Consider the following 27,323-nt stretch of genomic DNA (forward strand, 5'->3'; position numbering starts at 1 on the left):
TTTGGATACGATTTGAGAAGACAACACCAGAAGTTTTGATGCAGTCAAAAATATTATAGATAAGATCTAACAAGAATACAAATTCTTTTTTTTTTTTTTTGACAACAAGAATACAAATTCAATAATAAACAAACAACAATGAAGTCATATATTTTACTAGATTTTCATATATATATATATATATATATTAGTTTACTTGATTATTAATTTATGATATTGATGGGACCATATTTTTATACTGAGTTTTCAAAAAAATATTATTTTATTATTTTATCAAAATGTGTCATTTTTTACACCGGTCCAACTTGGGACCAGAAGAATTTATTAATTTATAACGAGTATTAATTTAAAAAGTATTAATTTATAAAGGTTCTATTGTATTTAATTTGAAACCAAGAGACTTTTAAACTTACAAAAAGTTAGACAGAGAGTTAATCATGGGGCTTAATCTTTCTATTAAACAGTATAAATGCACAAAATATATCTGATGCTATGCGTGCTAACTTTTGGCACCTATATATTTCTTCGTTGTAAGAAGTGGGATAACGTTTAAACAAACTTGTATTTTCCCATTTCATCTTTCGGAATCAAAACGATTTAATACTCACTAATTTTCTCTTTAACGAGTCGTTTGACTAATTTTATATTTTAAAATTGTATATATAATTTTTTACAAATTTTTGGTTCAGTTTTCTCTCACATGCATATATTTCTCACTATTTTTGAATATGACGTTTAATTTAACTAATCCATTTTTTGAAAAGTCAAAACTTATCTTGGTAGTTTTTGTTTTTCTCCAATTTTTGTAAAGTTTTGACATTAATATTTTATGGAATTTTTTAGCAAATGAAGTTTGTTGATGGACACTTTACACTTGTATATAGGGTTTTTTTTTGGATAGTTTTCTTTTTAAGATAACGTACGACATGCATCATATATAGGTGAGAATTCGGATGGTGAAATGATAACATCAACAAATTAAAATAAGTAGATTATAAATGCTAAGCTTTGAATGGTTGGTCCATAAATTGCATACTAGATCATGTGTACTAACATGTGTTTTGTAATTAGTTCGGAGCGTACCGATTAACCATTCAAGACCCTTGTACAATATATTTGTTTGCGTACGTAGTTAGTTTTATATTCAACATACTTCACCAGTCACCACTTTGATTCAGATTCAAATTTTAGTACAAACACGTATACAATTTGTAAACGGTGAAAGAGTACAAGTAAACGAGTTTGATTTGTCTAAAAGGCTCTTTAATGAAAGCAAACAAATGATGGCGATCGAACCATTTCCCATATATATTAAATTCAATTGTTAACACTTAGTATGAATTATTTGACCAATTTAATTACCTTTGTTAGCTTCATCTTTTCACTAATTCAGCTACCTAATATTCCACGTTCACTAGATACCAACCGTACAAAAACACTTATAAAATACTCCCTCCATTTCAAAATATAAGATGTTTTGGAGAAATTTTTTGTTTCATAATATGGATGCTTTCAAATTTCAATGCAACTTTTAGATTAGTTTAATATTTTATATTATGTAGTATTGTTTCTGATTGGTTAAACTTATTAAAAGTAAAAACTTCTTAATATACGTGTTTTACTTAAAACATCCTATATTTTGAAACGGAGGGAGTATACACCTAATTAATACAACGCTTCTTATCGTGTATTAATATTCTCTTGTACACAAGAGGAAAAATATTGTAAAGATTTTTGTGTCAGCTACTGAGTTACACATATCACCAAAGCCAACGTTTAGAGGATCGATGTCTTGGAGCTAACTAAACTCTCTGGTTTGTTTTGTTCTATATATGGTTGAGAGAAAAGTTATTTTTGAAGAAAAAGAAGCGATGATGAAGAGCAAGACCTCTCTGGTTTTCGCCATTAACGGAGAAAGATACGAGCTCGATCTCTCTTCTATTGATCCTTCCACCAAACTCGTTGATTTCTTGCGCAACAAGACTCCTTTCAAGAGCGTCAAGCTTGGTTGTGGCGAAGGTATGATGATAACTATAGACTATAGTCAAAGTCGAAGTGCGTTTGTGTTTTTTCTCTGTGAGTAAAGCCTATTTTGATCCAAAAAAATAGATTCCAAGGACCTGTTGGAGGGTTCTTGTGTTCTTGCCTCGGATTCTATCTTTGTAGGTTCAATTTCTTGAGAGACTGATTCATTTTTCAAGATGATCCTTTGTGTTTGGTCAAAGACTGATCTGATTCCGACTCGATTTATTTCTTTTGTTGTGCCATCATCATGTATATAATCCAGATTCAAATCTGATAGTATGTGATATAAAAATATAGTTGCTGAACCATTTCGTTTTCAGCTTCTTTTTTTTCCATAAAATACTGCAAATTATAAACGCAATCGCTAACTTTTTATGTTATGTGTGCGCGCATGCGTTTATTAATCATAAAGGAGATTTTGATTAAAGAAATGTTAGTGGATCAATAAGTCCACATGCTTTAACAAAAATCCAAGAGTTTAATTTAATTTATTTACAAATGTAATAATTTAAAATAACAACATATATTAACTGTCTTCAATTCAATGAGTGAATAAATATCTCTAAAGCTTGTGTTTGATTTGGAGAAGAAACCACATACCCTAATGCGTGGGTTCTAAGTTAAATATGTTTTGTATCTTTTGTAATTTGCAGGTGGTTGTGGCGCTTGTGTTGTTCTTCTTTCAAAGTATGATCCATTACTCGAAAAAGTCGAAGACTTCACAATCAGCTCGTGTCTCACGCTCCTCTGCAGCATCGATGGCTGCTCCATCACTACCTCAGATGGACTTGGGAACAGCAGAGTCGGTTTCCACGCGGTCCACGAGCGGATCGCAGGTTTTCACGCCACGCAATGCGGTTTCTGCACACCTGGAATGAGTGTTTCCATGTTTTCCGCTCTCTTGAACGCTGATAAGACTCATCATCCTCCTCGCAGCGGATTCTCAAACCTCACCGCTGCTGAAGCTGAGAAAGCTGTGGCAGGGAACCTCTGCCGGTGTACTGGATACAGACCGCTCGTGGACGCTTGTAAGAGTTTTGCAGCGGATGTGGATATCGAAGATCTTGGATTTAATTCCTTTTGCAAGAAGGGTGAAAACAAAGGTGAGGTATTAGGAAGGTTGCCATGTTATGATCACACATCATCTCAAGTCATCTGTACATTTCCGGAGTTCTTGAAGAAGGAAATCAAGAATGAGACGAGTCTTGATTCAAGCAAGTACAGATGGTCAAGACCTGTTAGTGTCTCGGAGCTTCAAGGGTTATTACAAGTCGAGAATGGTTCGTCTTCGTCGGTTAAGTTAGTTGCAGGTAACACGAGCACCGGTTATTACAAAGAAGAAAAAGAGAGGAAGTGCGAAAGATTTATCGATATCAGGCGGATTCCTGAGCTCACTCTGGTGAGAAAAGATGAGAATGGAGTTGAATTAGGAGCTTCTGTTACTATCTCTAAAGCTATTGAGGTTCTAAGAGAGCAAGACAATGTTCCCATGTTGGCTAAAATCGCGGCTCATATGGAGAAGATCGCAAACAGATTCGTGAGGAACACGGGAACGGTAGGTGGAAACATCATCATGGCGCAGAGGAAACAGTTTCCTTCGGATCTGACAACCATACTTGTTGCAGCTGGAGCAACGGTGAAGATCATGACTAACAGCTCGGTTCAAGAAGAGTTCACATTGGAAAAGTTTCTTGAACAGCCTCCTCTTGAAGCCAAATCTCTTCTTTTGAGCGTCCAGATTCCGTCTTGGCGCCCTGTGAAGAAGAACGGTTCTGCTTTGCTCTTTGAAACTTATAGAGCAGCGCCACGTCCTCTAGGAAACGCATTGGCATTTTTGAATGCGGCTTTCTCAGCTGAAGTTTCTTTAAGTGAAGCACTTGATGGCATCGTTGTAAATGATTGCCGGTTGGTTTTTGGGGCTTATGGAACCAAACATGCACACAGGGCGAGTAATGTTGAAGAGTTTCTTATAGGAAAAGTGATGTCTGATGAAGTTTTGATGGAAGCTATAGGCTTACTTAAAGATGAGATAGTACCTGATAAGGGTACTTCGAATCCTGGTTATAGATCAAGCTTGGCTGTTACTTTTCTCTTCGAGTTCTTCGGATCTTTAACCCAAACAAACGCTAGAACAACAAACGGTTTGCTCAATGGAGGATGCAAAGAGAATGGTTTTGATCATCAGAATGTTGAATCTTTGAAAGCTGAAGCTATGCTGTCATCTTCACAACAAATAGTTGAAACTCAAGAACATACTCCGGTCGGGAAAGGCATTACAAAGGCTGGAGCTTGTCTTCAAGCATCTGGTGAGTACTAATTATACTTGTCTTCAAGCATCAACATGTGATACATTGCTTCTCTGTTAATGTTTTTTAAATAAATTTGCAGGTGAGGCTGTTTACGTAGACGATATTCCTGCTCCTGAAAATTGTCTATACGGTGCATTTATCTACAGTACGATGCCGCTGGCACGGATTAAGAATATAAAGTTCAAGCAAAACATAGTTCCTGAAGGAGTTGTTGGCATAATTACTTACAAGGATATTCCCGAAGGCGGGAAAAATATGGGTACCACCGGTTTCTTTACATCGGATCTTTTGTTTGCAGAAGAAATCACTCATTGTGCGGGTCAGATAATCGCCTTTTTGGTAAGTTCGTTGAAGGAATTCTCTTTTCCCTCTGAAGCATTTTTATGTGGAATAAACTTAGGTTTTCAGTATGTTTTATATGTAGGTTGCAGATAGTCAAAAGCATGCAGATATTGCAGCAAATCTTGTTGTGATTGATTATGACACTAAGGATTTAGAACCGCCGATACTGTCCTTCGAAGACGCTATCGAAAAGTCTAGCGTTTTCGACATCCCTCCACCTCTGCGTGGTTACCCGGTCGGTGATATCGCCAAAGGAATGGATGAAGCGGAACACAAGATTCTTGGATCAAAGGTGGTTTCCCTTCCAAGATATAAATGTCTCTAAATCCCTGTTGTTGTCTAACCATCATATTAATCTCTTTGATTGTGGTATATTTGCAGATAAATTTCGGGTCACAGTACTTCTTCTATATGGAGACACAAACGGCACTTGCAGTGCCGGATGAAGACAACTGTATGGTGGTTTATAGCTCGACTCAAATCCCCGAGTTTGTACATCAAACCATTGCTGGATGTCTTGGAGTCCCTGAGAATAATGTGCGTGTCATCACTAGAAGAGTTGGAGGTGGATTTGGTGGGAAAGCCATCAAGGCAATGCCTGTGAGTTCGCAATTTTAAAAGTAGTACTACGCTCAAGTGAGAGTTTGATGTTTAGTTTTAACAGTTTTCTTTGATGTTCTAGGTGGCTGCAGCTTGTGCACTTGCAGCATCCAAAATGCAGCGTCCGGTGAGGACATATGTGAATCGAAAAACGGATATGATAACTACAGGAGGAAGACATCCGATGAAAGTCACATATAGTGTTGGATTCAAGTCCAATGGAAAGATTACTGCTTTGGATATAGAGGTGTTACTTGATGCAGGGTTAACTGAAGATGTAAGCCCGCTTATACCAAAGGGAATCCAAGGAGCACTAATGAAGTATGATTGGGGTGCTCTCTCTTTCAATGCGATATTATGCAAAACAAACACTGTGAGCAGAACCGCGGTTAGAGCTCCTGGTGATGTACAAGGATCATATATCGGAGAAGCCATCATTGAAAAAGTAGCTTCATATCTTTCAGTTGATGTGGATGAGATCAGGAAGGTTAACCTCCACACGTATGATAGCTTAAGGTTGTTTCACAAAGTCAGAGCTGGTGAATCCCCTGAATACACGTTACCTTTGCTTTGGGACAAAATCGCTGAGTTCTCAGGATTTAACCAAAGGAGGAAGGTGGTTGAGGATTTTAATGCATCAAACAAGTGGAGAAAGAGAGGGATCTCACGTGTGCCTGCGGTTTATGCAGTTAGTATGCGATCAACACCCGGAAGAGTAAGTGTTTTGAGGGATGGGTCGATAGTGGTTGAGGTTCAAGGGATTGAGATAGGACAAGGGCTGTGGACAAAGGTTAAACAGATGGCTGCATATTCCCTTGGTTTGATCCAATGCGGTACTAGAAGCGATGAGCTGCTCAAGAAAATCAGGGTCATCCAATCCGACACCTTAAGTATGGTGCAGGGCTCAATGACTGCTGGTAGCACAACCTCTGAGGCTAGCAGCGAAGCGGTTAGGATTTGTTGTGATGGCTTAGTCGAAAGGCTATTACCCGTCAAGACTGCTTTGGTGGAGCAAACAGGAGGATCTGTGACTTGGGATAACCTCATCAGTCAGGTCCATAATCTTGAAACATTATTCATGCGTCTGATGTTCTCTCTAGTTAATCTGAATGAACTTAGAATGTTTTGACTCTTGAACTGTCTGGTGTAGGCTTATCTGCAATCGATAAACATGTCGGTTAGCAGATTATACTTGCCGGACGACTCCACTGGCGAATATATTAACTATGGAGTTGGAGCGAGCGAGGTAAAACTCTAAATACTGAAGAATAGATGATCTCAGCTTTACTTGCATTTTGTGAAATGATTTCACTTCTTTGGTTTTAATCAACAGGTTGAAATAAATGTTTTGACGGGAGAAACAACGATTCTGCGCACGGATATTATCTATGATTGTGGGAAGAGTCTCAATCCCGCTGTTGATTTAGGACAGGTTAGACCCGGGAAACTACTCTATGTGTGTCTGTCTGATTCTTGATCTAAATTTGTAGTGTTATGTGTTTTTTGTTTTGTTTATTATAGATTGAAGGAGCATTTGTTCAAGGACTTGGGTTCTTCATGCTTGAAGAGTTCCTAATGAACTCAGACGGTCTCGTGGTAACAGACAGCACATGGACTTACAAGATCCCAACGGTCGATACAATCCCAAGACAGTTCAATGTGGAGATTCTCAACAGTGGACAACACAAGAATCGTGTTCTTTCATCCAAAGGTTACTTTTACTTATCTCTGTCTTTTTTTCTTATTGATTTCTCTTTTACTGAAACCCAAAAATCAAAACTCAAAAGTCTTTTTTAAACCTTTTGTTTTGGTTTTGATACAGCTTCGGGTGAACCGCCGCTGCTTTTAGCGGCTTCTGTTCACTGCGCGGTACGAGCAGCTGTTAAGGAAGCCAGGAAACAGATTCTGACATGGAACAGTAACCAACAAGGGACTGATACGTACTTTGAATTACCTGTTCCAGCAACAATGTCTGTTGTGAAGGAGTTTTGTGGACTCGATGTTGTCGAGAAATACTTGGAATGGAAAATACAAGAGAGGAAGAATATTTGATAGCTTATGTTTGTGATTGTGATGTTAATGTAATTGCTCTGTATGTGTTTACTTTGTAAGTGCTTGCAACAATGTTTTAATCGCATAAAAATGTTTGGGTTTATAATAAATCGGTTTCTGTAATAAGCTGCATGTATAAGAGTATTGTTTTTAACAAACTGATAAAACCTCTCCAACTCTTCAACAATTTTGTTTTTCTAAAATCTTTAATCAAATATAAGAATATTGTTTTTAAATATATTATTTATTTTAATATATATAATAGCAGGCAGAGCATAATTTTAGAAGATTTTGGGCATTACAATGGTGGTGTTGTGTTTGGATGCATCGTCACTCAACGTTGCATATGTATAATTCAATGTTGTCTCATATACATATGTATAATGAAACTATATAATATACGATAATTATTAGAAATAAATGATTAAACTCTAATTTTGTGGACAGGCAAATAAAAAGGGACACTTAATGCCTAAACTCGATCCAAAGAAAAAGAATCATCAAAATCTTGAAGACAAAGTAAACTCAAAGAAGAGAAAGAGGAAGTGGAAAACCCAAAGAATTAAGCCTTCGTAACTTCAAACTACTACCAAATCACAAACCTCTTTGTTCTCTAATAATATTCTTGGCCTATAAAATCATAGAGATCTATCTCTGCTTTCTCACAAAACAAAACATTGCCTATTAAACCAAAAAGAAAGAGCAGGACTAAAACAAAAGAGAGAAAGAGAAAGAGAGAATGGCTAACTTTGGAATCGAACGGGTTTACCAAGAATTTGAGCCTGTAACTAGATGGACCTCTGAACCAGACGCCGAGGTCCTTGTCGCTGATCTTCCAGGTTCGTTTTCTTCTTCTCGATCTTGTTTATTTGGTGTTCTGTTTTCTACATTAAACGCAGAATAGAGAGAAAAGAGTTTGGTAAGAGGAAGCAAAGCTCATCGGCATTTTCTTTTGTGGTTAGGATTCAAGAAAGAACAACTTAAGGTGGCGGTAACCGCAACAAGGAAGCTAAGACTTATAGGAGAACGTGCAACTGGGGGAAACAAATGGCTTCGCTTCCACAAGGAAATTCCTGTTCCCTTGACTGTTGACACTGACTCGATTTCAGCTATGTTCAAGGATAACAAACTCTACATCCGACATCCCAAAATCAAGACAGAAATCCCTCAAACTAAGCCACCATCACCAGTCAAACCACCGGTGATCATGAAAAACCATGATCTGCATGAGAGAAAACAAGGCCATGGTCCAAAAGCAATGGCTGAGAAGCCGACCGGTGGTAAAACCGATCAGCTGAAACATGTTGCACAGCAAAAAACCGATCAGCTGAAACATGATGCACAGCAAAAAACCGATCAGCTGAAACATGCTGCACAGCAGCTGAAACATGATGCACAGCAAAAAGCAAGGGAATTACAGAATGGAAAAAAGGAATTAATTGGTGAGACTAAAGGACCTTTGGATTCCAAGGATGAGGAGAAAGACAAAGTTGGAGCAAAATGGTTCGAGAAGTACAAAGAGGCAACTGGAAATGTGGTAAAGGAAGCTAAGAACAAAAGACAGTTACTTTGCAATTTGGCTGCTTCGGTGTCATTGGTTCTGCTTATCTTACTGTATGCTAGAAATGCAGTACGTTCATCCTTTGTGTGGGATACTGAGGAATAAGCGACCCTTACAGTTGCATCTCACAATGTATAATCTTGCTCATGCAAAAAGATAAATAATAATTGCCTATTCCACTCTATATATCTGTACAAATGTGTGACGAGAAATGAGAAAATACTCTACTTTACAGATTTTAATTACCCTTAGTATAATGAATACCGGTGCCAGGCATTTTTACTAGAACTGAGGAAAAAAATTAGAACTATAATATAATTACTAACTCAACGAGAATTGCTAAATGAATTAGAAGTAAAAATCTACAAGTGGAGATATTCTACAAAATAAGTTGAAAACTGAAAAGTGATGAGATTTGATGGCATGCATAAAACTAAGTCAATTCCAGGCACTCATAGAGAAATTCTATGTATAACCAAAGCAAACTTTATGAAACAAACTTACTTGAGGAAGGTCTATGACTTATTTAGCTGAGAGCGGATTAGCTTAGCAGCGGCAACCATGTTGCTAAGTGCGGCTTTAACTTCAGTGTAATTCCTCGTCTTTAGGCCACAGTCAGGGTTCACCCAAAGGACTTTGCTGTCCAGAACAGCAAGCATCTTTTTGATACGCTCGGCTATTTCTTCAGCGGATGGGATACGAGGAGAGTGAATGTCATAAACCCCTGGACCGATTCCAGCACTGTACTTCACTCCTTCATGGAAGACTGATAAGAGCTTCTCATCTGACCGCGAGTTCTCAATAGTGATCACATCAGCATCCATATCAATGATTGAGTGGATAATGTCGTTGAAATTTGAGTAGCACATGTGGGTGTGGATCTGCATGAAGTACAAGGAAATACGATTAAAGTTTCATTTAAATAACAAAACTTATTGAATAAATTGGATATCTATCATAATTCAGTCGTTTTTTAACATCCTTCATCTTAAAATCACGTTCCATTGTCCACGAAAATGGCAGAAACCTCATATCGTCAACATACTGGTAAAAAATATTCTTAAAAAGGCAAGGAGCAATAAAGTGAATTGATGACCTGAGTAGTGTCTTGCACACCGCAGTTTGTGATTCTGAATGCATGGACGGCCCAGTCAAGGTAGAACTTTTGCTCCGAGTTTCTGAGAGGCAATCCCTCTCTTAATGCAGCTTCATCAATTTGGATAACAGTGACACCGGCCTTCTCAAGGTCCTCAACCTCATCTTTGATGGCAAGTGCAATTTGGAAACATGTATCATGCCTATAAACAACAAGAATGGTGAGAGAAAAAATCATAAGAGTGAAAGAATACTTGAGAGAGGCTTAGTTGTCATACCTTGGTTGGTCATTTCTAACAAAGGACCAATTGAGAATTGTAACAGGGCCAGTGAGCATCCCTTTCATAGGACGTTGGGTCATTTTCTGTGCCATTGACGACCAGAAAACAGTCATTGCCTTTGGCCGGGTGACATCACCATAGATGATAGGTGGCTTAACACATCGGGACCCGTATGATTGAACCCACCCATTCGAAGTGAAAGCAAAGCCAGACAGTTGCTCACCAAAATACTCCACCATATCGTTTCTCTGTAGGACTATGTCATATCAGGGGGTAAAGAATGGAATAATTTAAATAATAAACCTAGGTTAAGGTATATTGTCACCTCTGCCTCCCCATGCACCAATACATCGATGCCAAGCTCTTCCTGAAGCTTGACAACCTTTTCATATTCTTCTTTGATAGTCTGGACATAGTCAATTTCTGATATCCTGCAAATGCAGCGTATGTATGAGTATTAAAATAATGAATGTTAGAAATTTTCAGATACATTACTGGCTTAGATAGGCTTACTTTTTGGCCTTGAATTCTCTGCGTATCCGTCTGAGATCCGTGGTCTGAGGAAAAGATCCGATTGTAGTTGTTGGAAGAGCAGGAAGGTTTAACTTCTTCTGCTGAGCTTGTAGCCTAACACTTACTTTTGTAGAACGGCGGTGATCAAATTTCTTTAGTGCAGCAACCTGAGTAAGAAAGTAACTAAGATACAAGTCCAGAATGCAAAAAAAAGGAGAGAGCAATTTGATAGATATCCCCTTACACCATGCTGTACAGCTGGATTTGTCACCCTTGGAGATGATCTTCTAGAAGCTTGACGCATGGAATTAGAAGAAAACAATGCCTACAAAGGGACCAAAACAACAAAAAGTCGAAGGTTAACTTCTTCTGATATCAAATAAAAGCAAAGTCCCAGCAATGTCCCACGTAAATTCTTTCGGCGTCTATGTAGGTTGCAGTCATTTAAACATATGTTTTAAGTCGATAAATTCAATTGTGGGAAAAATTACAACTCAAAGACCTTCTAGAACTAGAAACGCAGAGCCTACAGCATGTTCCAAGATTAAAAACTTCGGAAGTTTTGCATAATGTATAAGTAAAGATGTACCTCATCCTTAGCCCCAGAGAATGATTTGGCAAGTGCATTCACTTCAACGACCTTTTGTGCAGCAAATGCAAGCCACGATTTTAGTTCTTTATCAAGTTTAATTTCATTCGCCAAGTCCACAGCTGTATGGAGTAGAGAGCAAGAAGTAGAAACCACGACTTTTTCTGCAAAGAAAAGAGAAAGGTTTACATCATTCTGAAGCTAGATAGGAAAGTGATAGCAATGAACTGAACTTTTTTTATACTGAAACCTTTTCCAACGATGTCTTCAAGAGTCTGTAGTGTCTTGAGTGACGCAGAAAGATCATTCGCCCATATGTTCCGTCCATCAACAACTCCAGCAAATAGTAGTTTTCCAGGAGGAAAGTTTTCTTTGATCAAATCAAGAGTTTCCAATCCACGAACGAGATCAAATCCAAACCCAGTTACACATTTCAAAGACATCAAGGCCTTGTATGCTTCAGCAGGAACATCTGCAAAGTATGTGGCAATAAGAACATTCAAGCCCGCCAAAGATGACTCCATGTGAGAGTACGCATCGCAAAATGCCTGCAATTGGCTGGTATCAAGATCCATCACAAGTATAGGCTCATCAAACTGAATCCATCGAGCACCAGCAGATTTGAGATCAGCCAAAACTTCTCTGTCAAAACAAATGCCACAGAAACTAGCTAAGGCTTTGAGCACTAACCAAATAAAACTGTATCTTTTGAATTTAATTTTGTGTCACTAATTTCTAAAAAAACTCGCAGGTGGCCTCAAAATATTCTTACTTGTAGACAGGAAGGATCTTGTCAATCAGAGAAAGAAGACAGAATGATTTTTCGACACCCTTTGCTGGTTTTGACAGGAGTAAGTAGGTCATGGGACCAATGAGCACGGGAACTGTGTCTATGCCAAGCTGCGCCATGAACAGCCAAAAGCACAGCTGTGAATAAGAACCTTGGGGAAAAAAGAGGAAAGCTGAAGAGAATTACAATTGCACAAGCGATACCATAAACTATCTATATGCCAGTATCAAAAGAACAGTAACAGATCAACTAAAACCTTTTTCCGGGCAACAAAAGTGAGAAGGGTTCTAGTCAACTTACTGCTTTAGCCTCCTTAAATTCAACCACAGCCTTGTGAGATGCATAGGAGAATTCAACATCAGGACCCAACTCCGGAACAATGTAATGGCTGTTATGGCATTAATTAGCATTATAACTAACAAAAAAACCTTTAAAGACAGAAAAAAAAAGAAAGAGGAATTCAACTTACTAGTTGGTATCAAACCACTTGGTCATTTCCATAGCAGGAACAGAAGCATTTCCCCGTGCCATGGAGAAGTAAACATCAAACCCAATCTCACCACCTTCCCAACCATATCTAGAGGGAACAGCACCAAGCATCGCTGTGGTATCCAACATCTGATCATAGTATGAAAAAGTGTTGCTGGGAATATATTTGATTCCTGCATCAGCCATATGTCTCCAAATTGATTTTCTCAGGTTGGCAGCAACGTTTTGCAAATCATCAACACTGGTTTTCCCATCCCAGAAAGATTCTAATGCAAACTTAAGCTCTCTCTTCGGTCCAATTCGGGGATAACCAACAATGTGAGATGACATCGCTCTATATATTTTCCACAAGCAAGAGACAACAGGAAAAATTCATGAGTGTAACTAATAATACAACACAACAACAAGAAAATTTTTGGATGTCGATGCAAGCGGATGATGAGAAACAACCTATGGTAACAAATCAATACTGTAAACAAAGAAAAACGAAAGCTCCCTCTATGGCTCAATGCGAGGATATACCCAACAGGACTCAATTGAATTGTAAATCCAAAACGAAAGTAAATAGAGAGAGAAAAAAAAAAGACCTGGCGACGTAGAATCGAGAGCGGCGAGAGGTAGCGGAAGGGAGAGACGGAGGAGCAGAAGACGGTGGGGGAAGAGAAGGAGGGCGTCTAGGAAGCGAAGCTAACGGCGGGAGTCTCTGAAGAGCGAGCTGACCCATTTTTATAGCTTTTTTGAGTTTCAAACTCAGCTCCTATTTCTCTTCACTGTATATCCGGGGAAACAGGAGGATACGAGACTCGCAGGACTATTTCACTTTCGTTTCCCAGGTTTTTTATTTTATTTTTTAATCCACTTCCCTATAAACTAAACTAATTAAGGTATTGATTTTCGTAAACCAAATCGATAATGAAAACATTGGGATATTTTATGTGTTATGTTAAAAGCAGTAATGTATACGTATATTTGATATACACTGTATTTTTTCTCACTGGGGGATACGCACAAAATAGACCTTATTACAAAACGCATTTCGCACCACATAGTTGGGTTTCAATGTTTCATGTAACTCTTATATATCTCCAAGTAAGCCACAGAACTTGTCAAAAGTCTTACAGTCACAGAAGCTGGAAAATTTTTAGTGAGTACAAGAACATCCAGCCTCCTCTTTCTTTTCTTCCGTGGCATAGGCCGACTTATAGCTTTGGTCCCATGTATCAGCAGCCGGTGTAGTGGCTTCTGCGTGAGGTATGTGCTTCGGGTGTTTCTCTCTCTTGTCTCCTTTTATCTGCTTCAGCGCGTGTTTCAATGCCGGTAACAGAGCCTCCATGCACTCTGCCACCGCGTTTGGGTTTCCAGGCATGTTTATTATCTGAGAGAACCAAAAGCCAGATTCGTCAGTGATGGCAAGTCAGAGATTTGGACCAATGCGAAGTTAGAGTATTGTACCAATGTTGAGCCTCTTATTCCTGCTGCAGAGCGTGAGAGCATCGCAAATGGTGTGATCTGCTCAAAGAGAACAAACATGTGGAGTCAGATGACAACTCATTTCTTTCCATTATGGAGAAGAAGAACCATGTTTAACTATTCAAACCGCACTTCAACTCAGTTCCGGTTTAGAAAATATACTCACCTAATTTAGTTTTGGGATTTTGTATATTAGAAAAGAAAAACTATCCTAACAGTGGCTCAATTTGGTTTTCAAAAGTGGAAGGGTTCGGTTTATCCACAGATTAAACATCCTTACAGGTAAGAAAGAGGTAAGTATGTTACCTTTAAGCTCTCTTGCATCATAACAAAGAGGAGACCGGGTGTTTCTCTCTCTATCACTTTTTTCGTTGCTTCAGGTGTTACATCTCTCGGAGTGAAGCCGGTGCCACCTAGTTTGCAACAAGTTAAGTATAAAAAATATGTTTCATATACAAAAACAAATCTATGATTAATAACTAGATGTTTGTATACCAAGTGTAAGAATGAGATCCATTCCGTCATCATCGCTCCATTTCTCGAGAATGTCTTTGATTCTTTCCACTTCATCAGGGACAACGGCTGTCGCAACTACCTTAGCTCCTCCCAGTCTTTCAGACGACGAATCAACCACTGATACAGCCCTGGGCCCACTACACGCAAGCATAAGAAAATCAATCAAGAAATGATCATGAAACAAATGATAAGACCAAAACTTTCAAACAAATTAGAAGTGAATACAAACAAAAAAAAACTATCTGTAGAGGGTTTGAGCATTCCTTTTGAGGTTTTTAACATGAAGATTGGCATTGAGATGAGACTTAAGCTATAGATGTAGCAAAAGCATTGTGAAGCTTCCCTATCTCACTATGAAAGAGAGCAATATCACTGTGCAATTTTACTATGGCATCGAATTTGTGACCTCACCAGAATAACGAACTGGAGAGGTGTATCTAGATGCATATTTTTGAAATCGAAGAAAATGAAGTTCAACCGAACTGTTTCATAGTTTTTAATCCCTGCATTAACTCCGGCTGAAGAGATTATCGACTCTACATTCCATCCATTATGCCAAATTGAAAGAGAAAATCAACAAGTTGACTCTACACGTTTTTCACTCTGACTACAAATTTCATGTTCTAGCTATGTCTCATCAAAAAGTCAGCAAGTAAAACGTCTTCTAAAAAGACAGAGTACTTTTATGCCCACAAGCATAAGTTTCTCTATGAAACACCTATGCCTATCAACAAGCCACTGTCGCAATTATCAATAGGTAAGGCATGTGGGAAAAATATGTTTAAGAACTACATTAAAATTAATATATTCCAGGAGAAAGACAGACTCAGTATTGCCATTTCCGTATCATCTTCCAACAGTTATTATGCAGTTTTTTACTTGAGAAAGGACGCAAAAGAAAGAAAAAAACTACTGGTTTCTCTGCCAACATACTTACATAACTCATCTCATCCAGATTTGCAATGGGACAATCAAGAAAGTTTAATAGTAATCATACCTTCTATCAGGTCCAGCCCCAGCTGAGACAGTATCACTGACAGTAAGAATAGCCACTTTATACTCGGGCCCAGATACTTCATCGTACTTTTTTTCTTTTCGAATAGATTCTGGTTCTGATAATGAGGTTTTCTTGTCTATTGTAAAGCCACTAATACCAGAAACAAGTACAGCTGATACAGATGTTCCAGCAGAAAGCACATTGCCTGTAGCAGGCAACTCCAACAAAGCATTAGCCGACCTCATACTTAATAACCGACTGCTCATCTGATGTCCAGTGCTCTCAGCAACAAATCTGACATCCAGGTATATCTCATTAGCCTAGTGATGCATACTTGAAATTCCAAGAAAATCTAGGAAGATAAGCTAAGTTTTTACTCAAGCGCAGACAAAATGATGAAAAACTCACCCGGGAGTCCCTGATCCATCGTTGTCTTTCCATTTGATGATGGCCCGATGAAACTCCGGACGGATGCGATCGGACTTTATCGGCTCCTGAAGTCGAGCTCGCACTCTGCGCAGAGATTAGACAGTAATCTACACTTTCACTAATGATCATTTTCAGAATTAATGCATATGGAGATATAAGTATAATGAAAACTTCACTAACCTCAGTGGATGGGGGCTTGTCCATCCTGCAAGCTGGCGAATTGTAGGCACAACAAAGATATTGAAACAAACCAAACAGCTTACGGGATTTCCTGGTAATCCAAAAGCAAGGACTGTTTTCTCCATCATACTTTCAGTTGGTTTTGCCCTGATCTCAGCAAACGTCAAAGGTTTCCCAGGTTTCATCAATACCTGAAACAAAACTAGAATATGAAATCTTCGCGGTTCAATCTATATAGCAAACTAAACATTGTCAATTTACTGAGCTTAAGTTGAGAAATTAAAGTAGAGTCCAGCAAACTAGGTTTTCAGACAACATAGTAGCCAACTCTTTTGTAAAGCAGAAAAATAAATAAACTCCAGGGAGAAAGTTCAAGAAACTTATACTGCTTATTTACCTTGCTGAAATGTACTTTCCCTTTCTCTCCGAGCAATGGCTTGACAAAATCCCTGTCTCCCATTGAAACACCACCAGAAGTTAAAATAATATCGGCTCCAGAGGATACAGCCTCATCCAAAACTCTCTCAAGTTCTTTTTTGTCATCTCTAACAATTCCAAGGTCAACAACTTTGCATTGCTGCTGCATCACTGCTGCCACCAACATTGCTCGATTTGAGTCCCTAATCTGCAAAGAGCTCACTGTTTAGCCAGTAAAGATAACAAGGGTCCAATATCATTTTTTTTTGCATTTATTACACAAAATAACTATCATATGCATCAAAAATCTTATTTCTGCGTAATACCAACTGTTGGCATAGGATATACCTATAGTCCCAGCTGACGGCTCGACAAGTTCATCTCCAGTAGAGAGAATAGCAACTGTTGGCNAGCAAGGACTGTTTTCTCCATCATACTTTCAGTTGGTTTTGCCCTGATCTCAGCAAACGTCAAAGGTTTCCCAGGTTTCATCAATACCTGAAACAAAACTAGAATATGAAATCTTCGCGGTTCAATCTATATAGCAAACTAAACATTGTCAATTTACTGAGCTTAAGTTGAGAAATTAAAGTAGAGTCCAGCAAACTAGGTTTTCAGACAACATAGTAGCCAACTCTTTTGTAAAGCAGAAAAATAAATAAACTCCAGGGAGAAAGTTCAAGAAACTTATACTGCTTATTTACCTTGCTGAAATGTACTTTCCCTTTCTCTCCGAGCAATGGCTTGACAAAATCCCTGTCTCCCATTGAAACACCACCAGAAGTTAAAATAATATCGGCTCCAGAGGATACAGCCTCATCCAAAACTCTCTCAAGTTCTTTTTTGTCATCTCTAACAATTCCAAGGTCAACAACTTTGCATTGCTGCTGCATCACTGCTGCCACCAACATTGCTCGATTTGAGTCCCTAATCTGCAAAGAGCTCACTGTTTAGCCAGTAAAGATAACAAGGGTCCAATATCATTTTTTTTTGCATTTATTACACAAAATAACTATCATATGCATCAAAAATCTTATTTCTGCGTAATACCAACTGTTGGCATAGGATATACCTATAGTCCCAGCTGACGGCTCGACAAGTTCATCTCCAGTAGAGAGAATAGCAACTGTTGGCATAGGATATACCTATAGGGAAGTTATATTTTTCCTTTTTTGGACACATCATTTAGTGAATTTGCTAAGATAAAACTGATATAGAGCAATACCTTCACCATGGTTACTCCTGCAGTTGCTAGCAAGCCGATTTNCGGTTCAATCTATATAGCAAACTAAACATTGTCAATTTACTGAGCTTAAGTTGAGAAATTAAAGTAGAGTCCAGCAAACTAGGTTTTCAGACAACATAGTAGCCAACTCTTTTGTAAAGCAGAAAAATAAATAAACTCCAGGGAGAAAGTTCAAGAAACTTATACTGCTTATTTACCTTGCTGAAATGTACTTTCCCTTTCTCTCCGAGCAATGGCTTGACAAAATCCCTGTCTCCCATTGAAACACCACCAGAAGTTAAAATAATATCGGCTCCAGAGGATACAGCCTCATCCAAAACTCTCTCAAGTTCTTTTTTGTCATCTCTAACAATTCCAAGGTCAACAACTTTGCATTGCTGCTGCATCACTGCTGCCACCAACATTGCTCGATTTGAGTCCCTAATCTGCAAAGAGCTCACTGTTTAGCCAGTAAAGATAACAAGGGTCCAATATCATTTTTTTTTGCATTTATTACACAAAATAACTATCATATGCATCAAAAATCTTATTTCTGCGTAATACCAACTGTTGGCATAGGATATACCTATAGTCCCAGCTGACGGCTCGACAAGTTCATCTCCAGTAGAGAGAATAGCAACTGTTGGCATAGGATATACCTATAGGGAAGTTATATTTTTCCTTTTTTGGACACATCATTTAGTGAATTTGCTAAGATAAAACTGATATAGAGCAATACCTTCACCATGGTTACTCCTGCAGTTGCTAGCAAGCCGATTTCTGAGGCACCAATCCTTTCTCCAGTTTTTAGTACAGTAGTATCTTTCTCAATGTCGCAACCCTAGCATATAAATTGTATGGATCTAACAGTCAAACAATAATGAACCTATAACGATTGCCTTTCCACCAAGCAGCTGGAGAAAAACTGATTTTTTCATCAACGTTCTAGATTTGAAACATGCCTTTAGCTATCTTCAGGTTTTCTAATGATGACCTCATGGATCATGCATGCATATTCTAAGCCCCAGAAGCGTAATTTCTCTAAGAAACATTGCAAATTCACACCAGTAGCAAAAGATGGTTGGTTTCCTACAATTTCATGTACATATCCAAAACTCGCCAAGCATTTCCATATGTCATCAAATGACATAAAAAAACTCAATTCATTTAAAATATCGGTCTCACATGCATCCTAAAATTATCTTGGATCAACAAAAGTCAGCACATTATAAAGAACAGTATGAAACTTCAATTGTTTATCAAACAGTCAAAGATTAAGGAAATCAACGATATCAAGTACAAGACTGATTGTATAATCGAGAAAGAAGAAACCATACCACTCTACGGATATCAGTGCCTTTCGTAGTTTGAATCAGTATTTTTACTCTTCTAACTTCAGTTGAGACGTCTCCAATTACTTCAGTGTCCTCAACTTGGACAACTGTATCCGCTCCATCAGGTATAGGTCCTGAAGAGAAACATACCAAAGAAAAAAATACGTTGAAATCAAAGAAACATTTATTTTTCTGACACTTTCCCATGTAGGTACCAAGGAGTGAGTAAAAGCACCAAGTGAGCAAATGATACAAATCAGTCAGTAAGAGATTTTTCAACTAAATGGAATATACTCACCACCAGTTGTTACATAAGCCACAGTTCCCGGAGTAACAATCACACCCAGTCCATCATTCCCAGCTCTTGATTCTGTAATAACCGGGTATTCTCCAGGACCATCGGAAGCAACAACCGCATACCCATCCTAAACAAACATATATAAACATTAAATCTCAAGCTACTCGAAACCTATTAAATTGAATCTACAATAGATTTCAATGCTATTCACCTTGACGGAAGCAGGATACGGAGGCAAAGGATCCGGAGCACATATATCCTCCGCCAACACTTTCCCAAGCGCTTCCAGCAACGATACGCTTACCGGAGGCAGACGCTTAGAGACGCCGAGTACTATTCTCAAAGCTTCCTCCGTCGGTATCATCTCCGTCTTTCCGTCTCCGCCGCAACAACCTTCATGACCATCCATTGTTTTCCCCCGATGCTTGATAGAAAGAGAGAGAGAGAGAGACCAATAGTCACCACTCTTGAATACGAACGAAGTTGACGTCTTGTTTGGCAATAGGATTAGATTTGACTTTAAATTAAATACTGGGAGTTTATTTTTAAGCCCGTAGCCAAACAGTCCTAAATGGGCAAAGTTAAGAAACGTTGTGTGTTTCACTTCCCTCTTTCTGATATTTTTCTTTTCTTTAAACGGTCTGAAACCAAAAAAAAATCCAAAATTGAAAAAAATTCAGAACCCTAGGAGAATCTTTTGTTTCTTGGAAAATCAAAAGGGGGAAAAAGAATTTGTCTACGTCGATCAGAGATTAGCCGCGAATTTTTGAAAAACGATGTCAGGATCATTGATTCCGGGACCGAATCCGGATCGGGTTTTATCCCCGACGAGTTCGAAATCGGTGACGCAGACGGTGAACGGGTCGCATCAATTCGTGATACAAGGTTACAGCTTAGCGAAAGGGATGGGTGTAGGGAAGCACATAGCGAGTGATAATTTCTCCGTAGGAGGGTATCAGTGGGGGATCTTCTTCTACCCGGATGGTAAGAATCCGGAGGATAACTCGTCGTATGTATCTGTTTTTATCGCGTTGGCGAGTGAAGGTACGGAAGTTAGGGCGCTTTTTGAGCTTGCTCTTGTTGATCAAAGCGGAAAAGGGAAGCATAAGGTTCATAGCCATTTCGAAAGGTCACTTGATGGTGGGCCTTATACTCTCAAATACAGAGGAAGCATGTGGTACGGTTTTCTTTTTTCACCTGTTGTTGGTTTCTAGTTTTTCGATTGTTGATTAGTGCGTTTGTAGGATAAGGGTTCTTGTTGGCTTTACTTTTGCTGATGCATGTTTTAATCATTTTGCTGTGAGGATGAACTAATCTCGAGTAGGGTTTTTAGTACTTTGTATTAGGGTTACGTGATCCCCTCATCTGGTTTCACCCTTGTGATGGAATTATATGATAGATCTTTGTTTACTGGCTGTGACATTAAAAAATAAAGAGGAGAAAGATGTGGAAATGACCACATGAATTAGAAGATACATCATGTTAATCTTAGGGTACTTGCAGCTCAGTTTCTCTGTTGAGGACCCTTGGCTTGCTTGGACGTGACATAACCATAGGATATAGCTACTAGATGTACTTAATACTTGTGAACTGCTAAGGAGGATTCTGGATTTGAAGTCTGTCAGTGCTGCATGATGTTCCCTGTTGGTGGTATAAAGCATGAATATTAGATAATTTAGCTAGTCGTAGTCAGTGCCATCATAAGGAATGAAATATGGTGTTTTTTGGTGTAGAAAGGTAGTCGTAGTATTTGTAATAAGATTCTTCGGACTTATGAGCGAGGTGGATTCTTGCTCCCATAACAAATCTTGTTTGTGAGAAGAATAATGTGGCAAAAATGATTAGATGTGGGTGGTTTAATGGTCATGATGCGAAGAAAATTGAAAGGGAAATCTATAATCTCTAAGGTGTTTTGCTAAATAAGTGTATCCAGACATAGCCTTAGCTTAAGTATTAACTGGAAAGTTTCTTAATTTCAGTGGAGAATCTGAGATAAATTAGATTTGTTCTCTTTACATTTGTCTTTTGGCGTATGTTCTGCTAACTTAAGCTCCCCTGATCCTTTTTATTCTTTGTGGTTTTATTAGGGGATACAAACGTTTCTTCAGACGTTCCCTACTTGAGACATCTGACTTCCTCAAAGATGATTGCTTGATAATCAATTGTACGGTTGGAGTTGTGGTTTCAGAAATTCACTGCCCACAGTTACACTCCGTTCAAGTTCCTGACTCAGAACTTGGATCACATTTTGGAGTTCTACTGGATAGCATGGAAGGTTCTGATGTAACTTTTGACATTTCTGGCGAGAGGTTTCAAGCTCATAAACTAGTACTGGCTGCTCGATCTCCATTTTTCAAGTCTACGTTTTTCAATGAGTTTGAAGCAAACAATTCAGAGGTTACTATAAACGATTTGGAACCTAGGGTTTTTAAGGTACATCATTGGTGGTTATTTTTTACTTGTTCCTGTTTGTTCAGATTGTATCTTATCTTATGTTTATGCTCTGTTCCTTCCAGGCTTTGCTACATTTTATGTATAAAGATTCTCTACCAGAAGATGTTGAGCCTGCGACAACCTATACATTTGAGCGCTTAAAGCTGTCAGACATATACGAGACATTGATCGTAAAGCTATTAGCAGCAGCGGACAAGTACGACCTTAATAGGCTCAGGTTGTTGTGTGAAGCTCACATCTGCAAGGGTGTATCAGTCAAATCCGTCGCCAAGATCTTAGCGTTGGCCGACAGATATAATGCTAAGGAACTAAAAGGCGTGTGCCTAACATTTACTGCGGAGAACTTAGCAGGTATGCCTCTATATTACTTTTTTAAATTGTTTTTAATATCAGAAACTATGCAATTGAAGTGTATGATGGTCTCGCTAAAGCTACCGGATCGTCTGTTGTGTTTAATTTGGTGGGTGCCTTGGATTTTGCAGCTGTCCTGGAGACAGACGCTTACAAACAGATGAAGGATGAATGTGTGACCCTCCAGTCCGAGCTTCTGAAGGCGGTGGCTGGTCAGGAGGAAGGCAGTAACAGCACTGGAGGAGCAAAGTCTCAGAGCGTGTGGGCTCAACTTTCTGACGGTGGTGGCGATACCAGCAGCCGACATGTTAGACAGCGAACCACTTAGATCATCACTATCCATTTTCTCAGGTAGTAGCCATAGAGAGGGTATATAGCTGTTTTCTTTTTCTGTATTCAAAAAAAAAAATATATAATTATATATGATCCTAAGTCCTAACTCTTTGATAGGTGGTAAAATCTTTCACTTTTTCCTTCAGTAACAGCTTTGGATGTATCTTTTCGTGTTAAATGTGTGTTTAAATCCCATAACAGTTTGAAATCCCAGAACTTAGTTGTTTCTTTGAGACTCAAAACATTTTGATTTTTACTGACCATGAAACCTATTAGTGTATGCTGCAGTGACCAATAGATACATATTATATACATGGTAGTTGGTTTTATGGTCTTTTTGGATTTGTACTATAACTTCACTCAGGTTCATGTGACAAGTAACAACCCCATATCAATCTTAGACAAAACAAAATGCAACTTATTATTAAATTCGCTATTCGATCCTCTATTTAATAAAACAGAAGTACACGACTTCAAATTGGTAGATCATATAATATTAATATTGGTTATAACTAAGATTAATTATTTGATAGATTATATGGATTAATTATTTGATAGGTTATATAGATTTAGGATTATGATCTTCTTAAAAAGATATTCCAAAGAATAAAATAAAATCTCAAAGAATATTTAACTAACCATATATAGACAAAAAAAAGCTCATTAATTAATAGAAATTAATCTCTTTTTCGTAGATTACAAGTAAATTTTCATAAGTCATATTAAGTATATGATTTCATGCCATAGTATTTCCATCAAAAAAAACCTTTTAAAACAAATAAAATAATTATATATATGATGTTTTAAATAAAAATTACCAAAATAAACAAAATGAAGTAATTTTAACCCGTGTTCTAGCACAGGTCATATTCTAGTTAGAGTATAAAACAGCGACCAACAGAAAAGGAAATAGAATCAACGAAAATGTCACAAGAGCTAGAGAGAGATCTTCATATTTGGTTTGTTCATAAGCAAAAAACGCTAAGTCAATGGTGCTTAAATTTTCTTTCAACAGAAGAACATTGAACTAGCAACCTTGGTGTTCAGCTTCGGCATGGGTGGCACAGAGGCTGCTCCAGCTGTTGTTATCCCGTCATGGCTCGATGAGCTCAGACATGTCCTCAAACTTCATTGCAGAAGCCATCTGCGCAGCCGCCAAATGAGCATAACATACCGGCGCAACTGCAAAAGTAGTGATGCAAAATACATCGCTCAATACTGTTATTAAGGTTGTGTCATTTGGAAACCATGAATGTAGTGATGCATCATTTTCACACATCATAATAAAGCTGAGATATCAAATGCCAAACAATTACCAAGAGAGATGGCAGATGTACTTCGCTGGTAGCTACAAGGACCAAACCAAAGAATTCAGAAGATTATTGGCTAATTCGTGACAGAGAATTAATGCATCAGATTAAAAGGTCAAAACTGATCTAGATGCTTACACATAGGATAGAGAATGCACAAGTTCTTGGAGGTTATCTGTGTCGAATCCAATCTCGTCGTAGAGCACATGGTAATGTGTTGGTCTTGTGGTTCCCTAACACATCGAAGTCAATAGAAAAGTGTTTATAAGTTTTTTTTATTCGAGTCATAATGGATTCAGGCATATGTAAGTAATGCTTTTTCACTTACCATCCTTCCAGCATGAGCACAGAGATAGAAATCATTGTTGTGTGGGTGACATATGTTGCTATCAATTATTGTTCCTACGGGTAATTAGAGAACAAGTTTCATTTTATTTCAACAACACCAACAAACATTCAAACAAAATAAATAAAAAGTTATTACCTGGAGGAACATTATCAGGACTTCTGGTATGGAAGAACCTTGTGTGGTGGTTTTTCTGAGCAATGATCACTGTAAACTTGGGTTCCCACTTCTCATCCAGGAACTTGCATGCCTATTTATGTGACAAAAATAACTCCAAAAACGTTCAACATAGGCTAAGTTAATATAAAGAGCTTGAAAGGTTCCAAAACCAGAATTCTTACTTGCATCATCTGATCCAGTTCAATATTCAGAACTTGATTAAACTGAGACTCACTCACACCATCCCTACATGTATCAGTGTAATAGAGTTGAGTTAGAAAAGTTGTATTAATTAAACTACTTTCACAATTCCGTTTAATCTGTAGATTATACATGCATATATACCTGAAAATGATAATGTGATTGGGTTTCGTTCTAGAACTTGAGTGAAAGTCAAGCAAGAGCTCCCTGTAAACAAAACAATGAGTCTTAAAACTGATCACATATGGTTACATATAAGCAGAACTAATCAATAGGAGTACAAAATATAGTCCTGTTACCTCATGATACCTTCATCATCTTTGTCAGATACGGGTTTAAAGAGGTTGTCAATCATTTCAACTTTAGGCGACTGTGTACGCACACAAGCCCTGTATTTTGAGATAAATGGCCATTCTCTAGAGCTCACAACCTATACGTTCCAAAGATATCAGTAGCATACAATAAAGGTACCAACACATAAAAAACTAAACAGTGAAAATGCAAAAGACAAAAACCAATGTTACCGCAGCAATTGATGGTACATGAGACTGTCCAGGAGAGCCATGAGATACATCCATCCCAATAATGATGGTAGGAACTCTCATTACCAAAGGCATTGCTCGTGACCGCTCCATATCCAACACTGAATTCAATCCACCAAGCTATACAGAAAAGGGCAGAGATTAATCTAAGATAATTATATGGATCAGTAAAACTACAAAGATTGATCCAAAGAGATCACCTTGGCATTTATCTTGAGAAGAACATTCGTGAGATACTGATCATTTACTTTTTGGGGAGGGACGATACACTGATTCACGAGCCCACATTGCACAAGATTTTTCCTTTTCCAAGGACCTAAGGGACAAAGTTATTCATATATATGAGGAAAGAAAAAAGTAGATACTATATATGTCATATATATATGTCTCATTAGTGTTACCATAAACATTAGAGTTTTTCCTTTCGAGTATGCATAGAAGGAACTTTGGAGGAACTTGGCCGAGTGTGGATTGTAAAATTTCAAACATCTTATCAACTCTTACAGAACTAGGTGCACCCTTAAAATCAGGATCTTCTTCAAATACGACTTCGTATGGAGGCTCTACGTTCTGATACAGGGAAACAAAACAAGAAAAAGGTTTTGTGATTAGTATTCTTTATAGTAAACAATGATCCTGAAAAAATCAAAGCTCTTACAATTCCTTTCATCTTTCCACATCTAATTAAATCACGAATAATAAACTTGTCCGGATCACGGCAAGCAGAGAAGTTCACAACAGCCCATCGAGTAACTGTTGCTGGCTCAGCAAATGTCTGTAGATAAAAATCAGTGCATGTCACAACTTTTCAAACAACTATTGATGAAACAAAAAAAAACTTGTTTGAGAAGACAGAGTACCTTGTTATTGAAGTTCCAACTCCCTTTATAAACAACTATGTCTGTTCCATTGCCAGCTTTAAGCTGCTTAGGAATTAAGAGGTCATAGTTAATAATAACATCTAAATCTTACATGACCAAAAGTGAGATAGAAGATCACCTTTGGTGTTGGTAACACTCGACCTTCCACTTGAGTGAAGTCAGACCCAATTCTAACACCACATTCTTGCAACATTGGGTCAGCATTATAATTACAGTTCCTGAGAGCCTGCAACATGGAACTTGATATATATATATATAAAATGATAACAAAAAAGAGTATATAAATGGAAAACCAAAGACCTTACTCTCGTTAGTACGTCCTTTCTTTGTTGTGGCGTTTGCCTTGATTCTTTCACTAGGTTACTCCTCTGAATACTGGTAAGAGCTTTAGTGTAGCGTTGTAGAGATACAAGCTCACAGAGCTGACAAATGTGAAAACAACAAAAACAAAAAACCAAACAAGTATTTTATCATATATAAGCCATTAAACATGAAAATGTGAGAAAACTAGAAACAAACATTACCTCAATGGGAAAGTATGTAGGACGCTTCGGCTTCCCGACATTGATACAAGGTAAGCCACCTGAATAACACAGTTCGATTTCACGGATATTAGTGAAGTAATCAAGCACTGTAATTTCGACCTCCTCTCTTTCTCCGTTTGCGTTCTTTCTCTTCCAAGTAAAGCTAAAATCATACAAAAAGAATAGATGACTGATAAGCAAATTAACCAAAGCAATGTATAAAGACTTATGTTGTTTAAAGAAAGTCAGTTCACAACATACGTTTGATCTTTGCAGGGTAGTTCACTTAGTCCGGTTATCTTGTATTCTTGATTTGAGGGGATGACTTTAACTCTAAGATTCTTGAGAGTATTTTTAGCCTATATATATCAGATAAAAAATCAGAAAATGAAAATACGTCACCTCAGTGTGATATATGCTAAAACACCACTAATTTGGAATTAAAATTCTTCTAGTTACCTTTTTCCAGTTGATAAAGGACTGATCTTTGACACCTTGATTTCCAATAAGAAAATCAACAACAGCACCAGGCTTTACGATCATCGTAGTCGAAACATCTCATGAAAGAAAGATGGAAATGTTACAAAGAAGAATTCTAATTAATATCACACATTAATTAAGAATATCATATTTTTTAAGAAAAGAAAATTACCAAGGTTGAGGGACAAGCCTCCCTGAGTAGTTCTGAAGCTTGAATGGAATCCTTTGCA

General features: G+C 37.9%; 5 protein-coding genes and 1 pseudogene across 6 annotated transcripts; 3 read left to right on the forward strand and 3 right to left on the reverse strand.

Annotated features, from left to right (window-relative positions):
* Window positions 1,691–7,486, forward strand: LOC104770481 (indole-3-acetaldehyde oxidase). The gene is made up of 10 exons (XM_010494911.2): window positions 1,691–2,019; window positions 2,679–4,331; window positions 4,414–4,673; window positions 4,759–4,968; window positions 5,058–5,276; window positions 5,359–6,330; window positions 6,427–6,522; window positions 6,610–6,708; window positions 6,798–6,987; window positions 7,099–7,486. The coding sequence occupies exons 1-10, from the start codon at window positions 1,833–1,835 to the stop codon at window positions 7,326–7,328; spliced, it is 4,116 nt and encodes a 1,371-aa protein (XP_010493213.1). The 5' UTR covers window positions 1,691–1,832; the 3' UTR covers window positions 7,329–7,486.
* LOC104770482 (inactive protein RESTRICTED TEV MOVEMENT 2-like) lies at window positions 7,967–9,073 on the forward strand. Its single transcript, XM_010494912.2, has 2 exons — window positions 7,967–8,167; window positions 8,291–9,073. Exons 1-2 carry the CDS (start codon window positions 8,068–8,070, stop codon window positions 8,992–8,994), a joined length of 804 nt encoding a protein of 267 aa, XP_010493214.1. The 5' UTR covers window positions 7,967–8,067; the 3' UTR covers window positions 8,995–9,073.
* On the reverse strand, window positions 9,183–13,370 carry LOC104770483 (5-methyltetrahydropteroyltriglutamate--homocysteine methyltransferase 3, chloroplastic-like). Its single transcript, XM_010494913.2, has 12 exons — window positions 13,234–13,370; window positions 12,627–12,980; window positions 12,458–12,545; window positions 12,140–12,267; window positions 11,618–12,009; window positions 11,368–11,531; window positions 11,023–11,103; window positions 10,779–10,945; window positions 10,591–10,696; window positions 10,263–10,513; window positions 9,986–10,187; window positions 9,183–9,770 (listed from the first exon to the last, which is right to left on the reverse strand). Exons 1-12 carry the CDS (start codon window positions 13,368–13,370, stop codon window positions 9,405–9,407), a joined length of 2,436 nt encoding a protein of 811 aa, XP_010493215.1. The 3' UTR covers window positions 9,183–9,404.
* On the reverse strand, window positions 13,585–19,956 carry LOC104770485 (molybdopterin biosynthesis protein CNX1-like). 2 transcript variants are annotated; one of them, XM_010494915.2, is made up of 13 exons: window positions 19,724–19,956; window positions 19,513–19,639; window positions 19,218–19,348; window positions 18,620–18,721; window positions 18,456–18,539; window positions 18,099–18,326; window positions 16,239–16,429; window positions 16,038–16,142; window positions 15,630–15,923; window positions 14,612–14,769; window positions 14,423–14,529; window positions 14,099–14,155; window positions 13,585–14,021 (listed from the first exon to the last, which is right to left on the reverse strand). In XM_010494915.2, exons 1-13 carry the CDS (start codon window positions 19,919–19,921, stop codon window positions 13,788–13,790), a joined length of 2,016 nt encoding a protein of 671 aa, XP_010493217.1. In that variant the 5' UTR covers window positions 19,922–19,956; the 3' UTR covers window positions 13,585–13,787. The 2 variants fall into 2 exon arrangements, with proteins under 2 accessions (XP_010493217.1, XP_019097896.1); XM_019242351.1 differs by lacking the exons at window positions 18,099–18,326; window positions 18,456–18,539; window positions 18,620–18,721; ... (1 more) ...; window positions 19,513–19,639; window positions 19,724–19,956 and adding exons at window positions 17,360–17,587; window positions 17,717–17,800; window positions 17,881–17,915.
* LOC104770486 (BTB/POZ and MATH domain-containing protein 5) lies at window positions 20,149–22,878 on the forward strand. Its single transcript, XM_010494916.2, has 4 exons — window positions 20,149–20,689; window positions 21,600–21,945; window positions 22,029–22,317; window positions 22,449–22,878. The coding sequence occupies exons 1-4, from the start codon at window positions 20,289–20,291 to the stop codon at window positions 22,643–22,645; spliced, it is 1,233 nt and encodes a 410-aa protein (XP_010493218.1). The 5' UTR covers window positions 20,149–20,288; the 3' UTR covers window positions 22,646–22,878.
* LOC104772417 lies at window positions 23,659–27,323 on the reverse strand (annotated as a pseudogene).

The sequence above is a fragment of the Camelina sativa genome, chromosome 20 (assembly GCF_000633955.1).
Source record: "Camelina sativa cultivar DH55 chromosome 20, Cs, whole genome shotgun sequence".
Classification (NCBI taxonomy): Eukaryota; Viridiplantae; Streptophyta; class Magnoliopsida; order Brassicales; family Brassicaceae; genus Camelina; species Camelina sativa.

Excerpts from the sequence above, each read along its gene's own strand:
- LOC104770481 (XM_010494911.2), top strand. The coding sequence starts at position 1,833 with ATGGTTGAGAGAAAAGTTATTTTTGAAGAAAAAGAAGCGATGATGAAG. Across the intron at positions 4,332-4,413 it reads AGCTTGTCTTCAAGCATCTG|GTGAGGCTGTTTACGTAGAC; the intron begins GTGAGTACTAAT and ends ATAAATTTGCAG. Across the intron at positions 4,969-5,057 it reads ACAAGATTCTTGGATCAAAG|ATAAATTTCGGGTCACAGTA; the intron begins GTGGTTTCCCTT and ends GTATATTTGCAG.
- LOC104770486 (XM_010494916.2), top strand. The coding sequence starts at position 20,289 with ATGTCAGGATCATTGATTCCGGGACCGAATCCGGATCGGGTTTTATCC. Across the intron at positions 21,946-22,028 it reads TGGAACCTAGGGTTTTTAAG|GCTTTGCTACATTTTATGTA; the intron begins GTACATCATTGG and ends TGTTCCTTCCAG. Across the intron at positions 22,318-22,448 it reads TACTGCGGAGAACTTAGCAG|CTGTCCTGGAGACAGACGCT; the intron begins GTATGCCTCTAT and ends TGGATTTTGCAG.
- LOC104770485 (XM_010494915.2), bottom strand. The coding sequence starts at position 19,921 with ATGGATGGTCATGAAGGTTGTTGCGGCGGAGACGGAAAGACGGAGATG. Across the intron at positions 18,722-19,217 it reads GCACTGATATCCGTAGAGTG|GGTTGCGACATTGAGAAAGA; the intron begins GTATGGTTTCTT and ends TTTATATGCTAG. Across the intron at positions 16,430-18,098 it reads GGAAAGTACATTTCAGCAAG|GTATTGATGAAACCTGGGAA; the intron begins GTAAATAAGCAG and ends GTTTTGTTTCAG.
- LOC104770482 (XM_010494912.2), top strand. The coding sequence starts at position 8,068 with ATGGCTAACTTTGGAATCGAACGGGTTTACCAAGAATTTGAGCCTGTA. Across the intron at positions 8,168-8,290 it reads CCTTGTCGCTGATCTTCCAG|GATTCAAGAAAGAACAACTT; the intron begins GTTCGTTTTCTT and ends TTTTGTGGTTAG.
- LOC104770483 (XM_010494913.2), bottom strand. The coding sequence starts at position 13,370 with ATGGGTCAGCTCGCTCTTCAGAGACTCCCGCCGTTAGCTTCGCTTCCT. Across the intron at positions 11,104-11,367 it reads TCTCTGGGGCTAAGGATGAG|GCATTGTTTTCTTCTAATTC; the intron begins GTACATCTTTAC and ends GTCCCTTTGTAG. Across the intron at positions 10,514-10,590 it reads TGGTGCATGGGGAGGCAGAG|AGAAACGATATGGTGGAGTA; the intron begins GTGACAATATAC and ends ATAGTCCTACAG.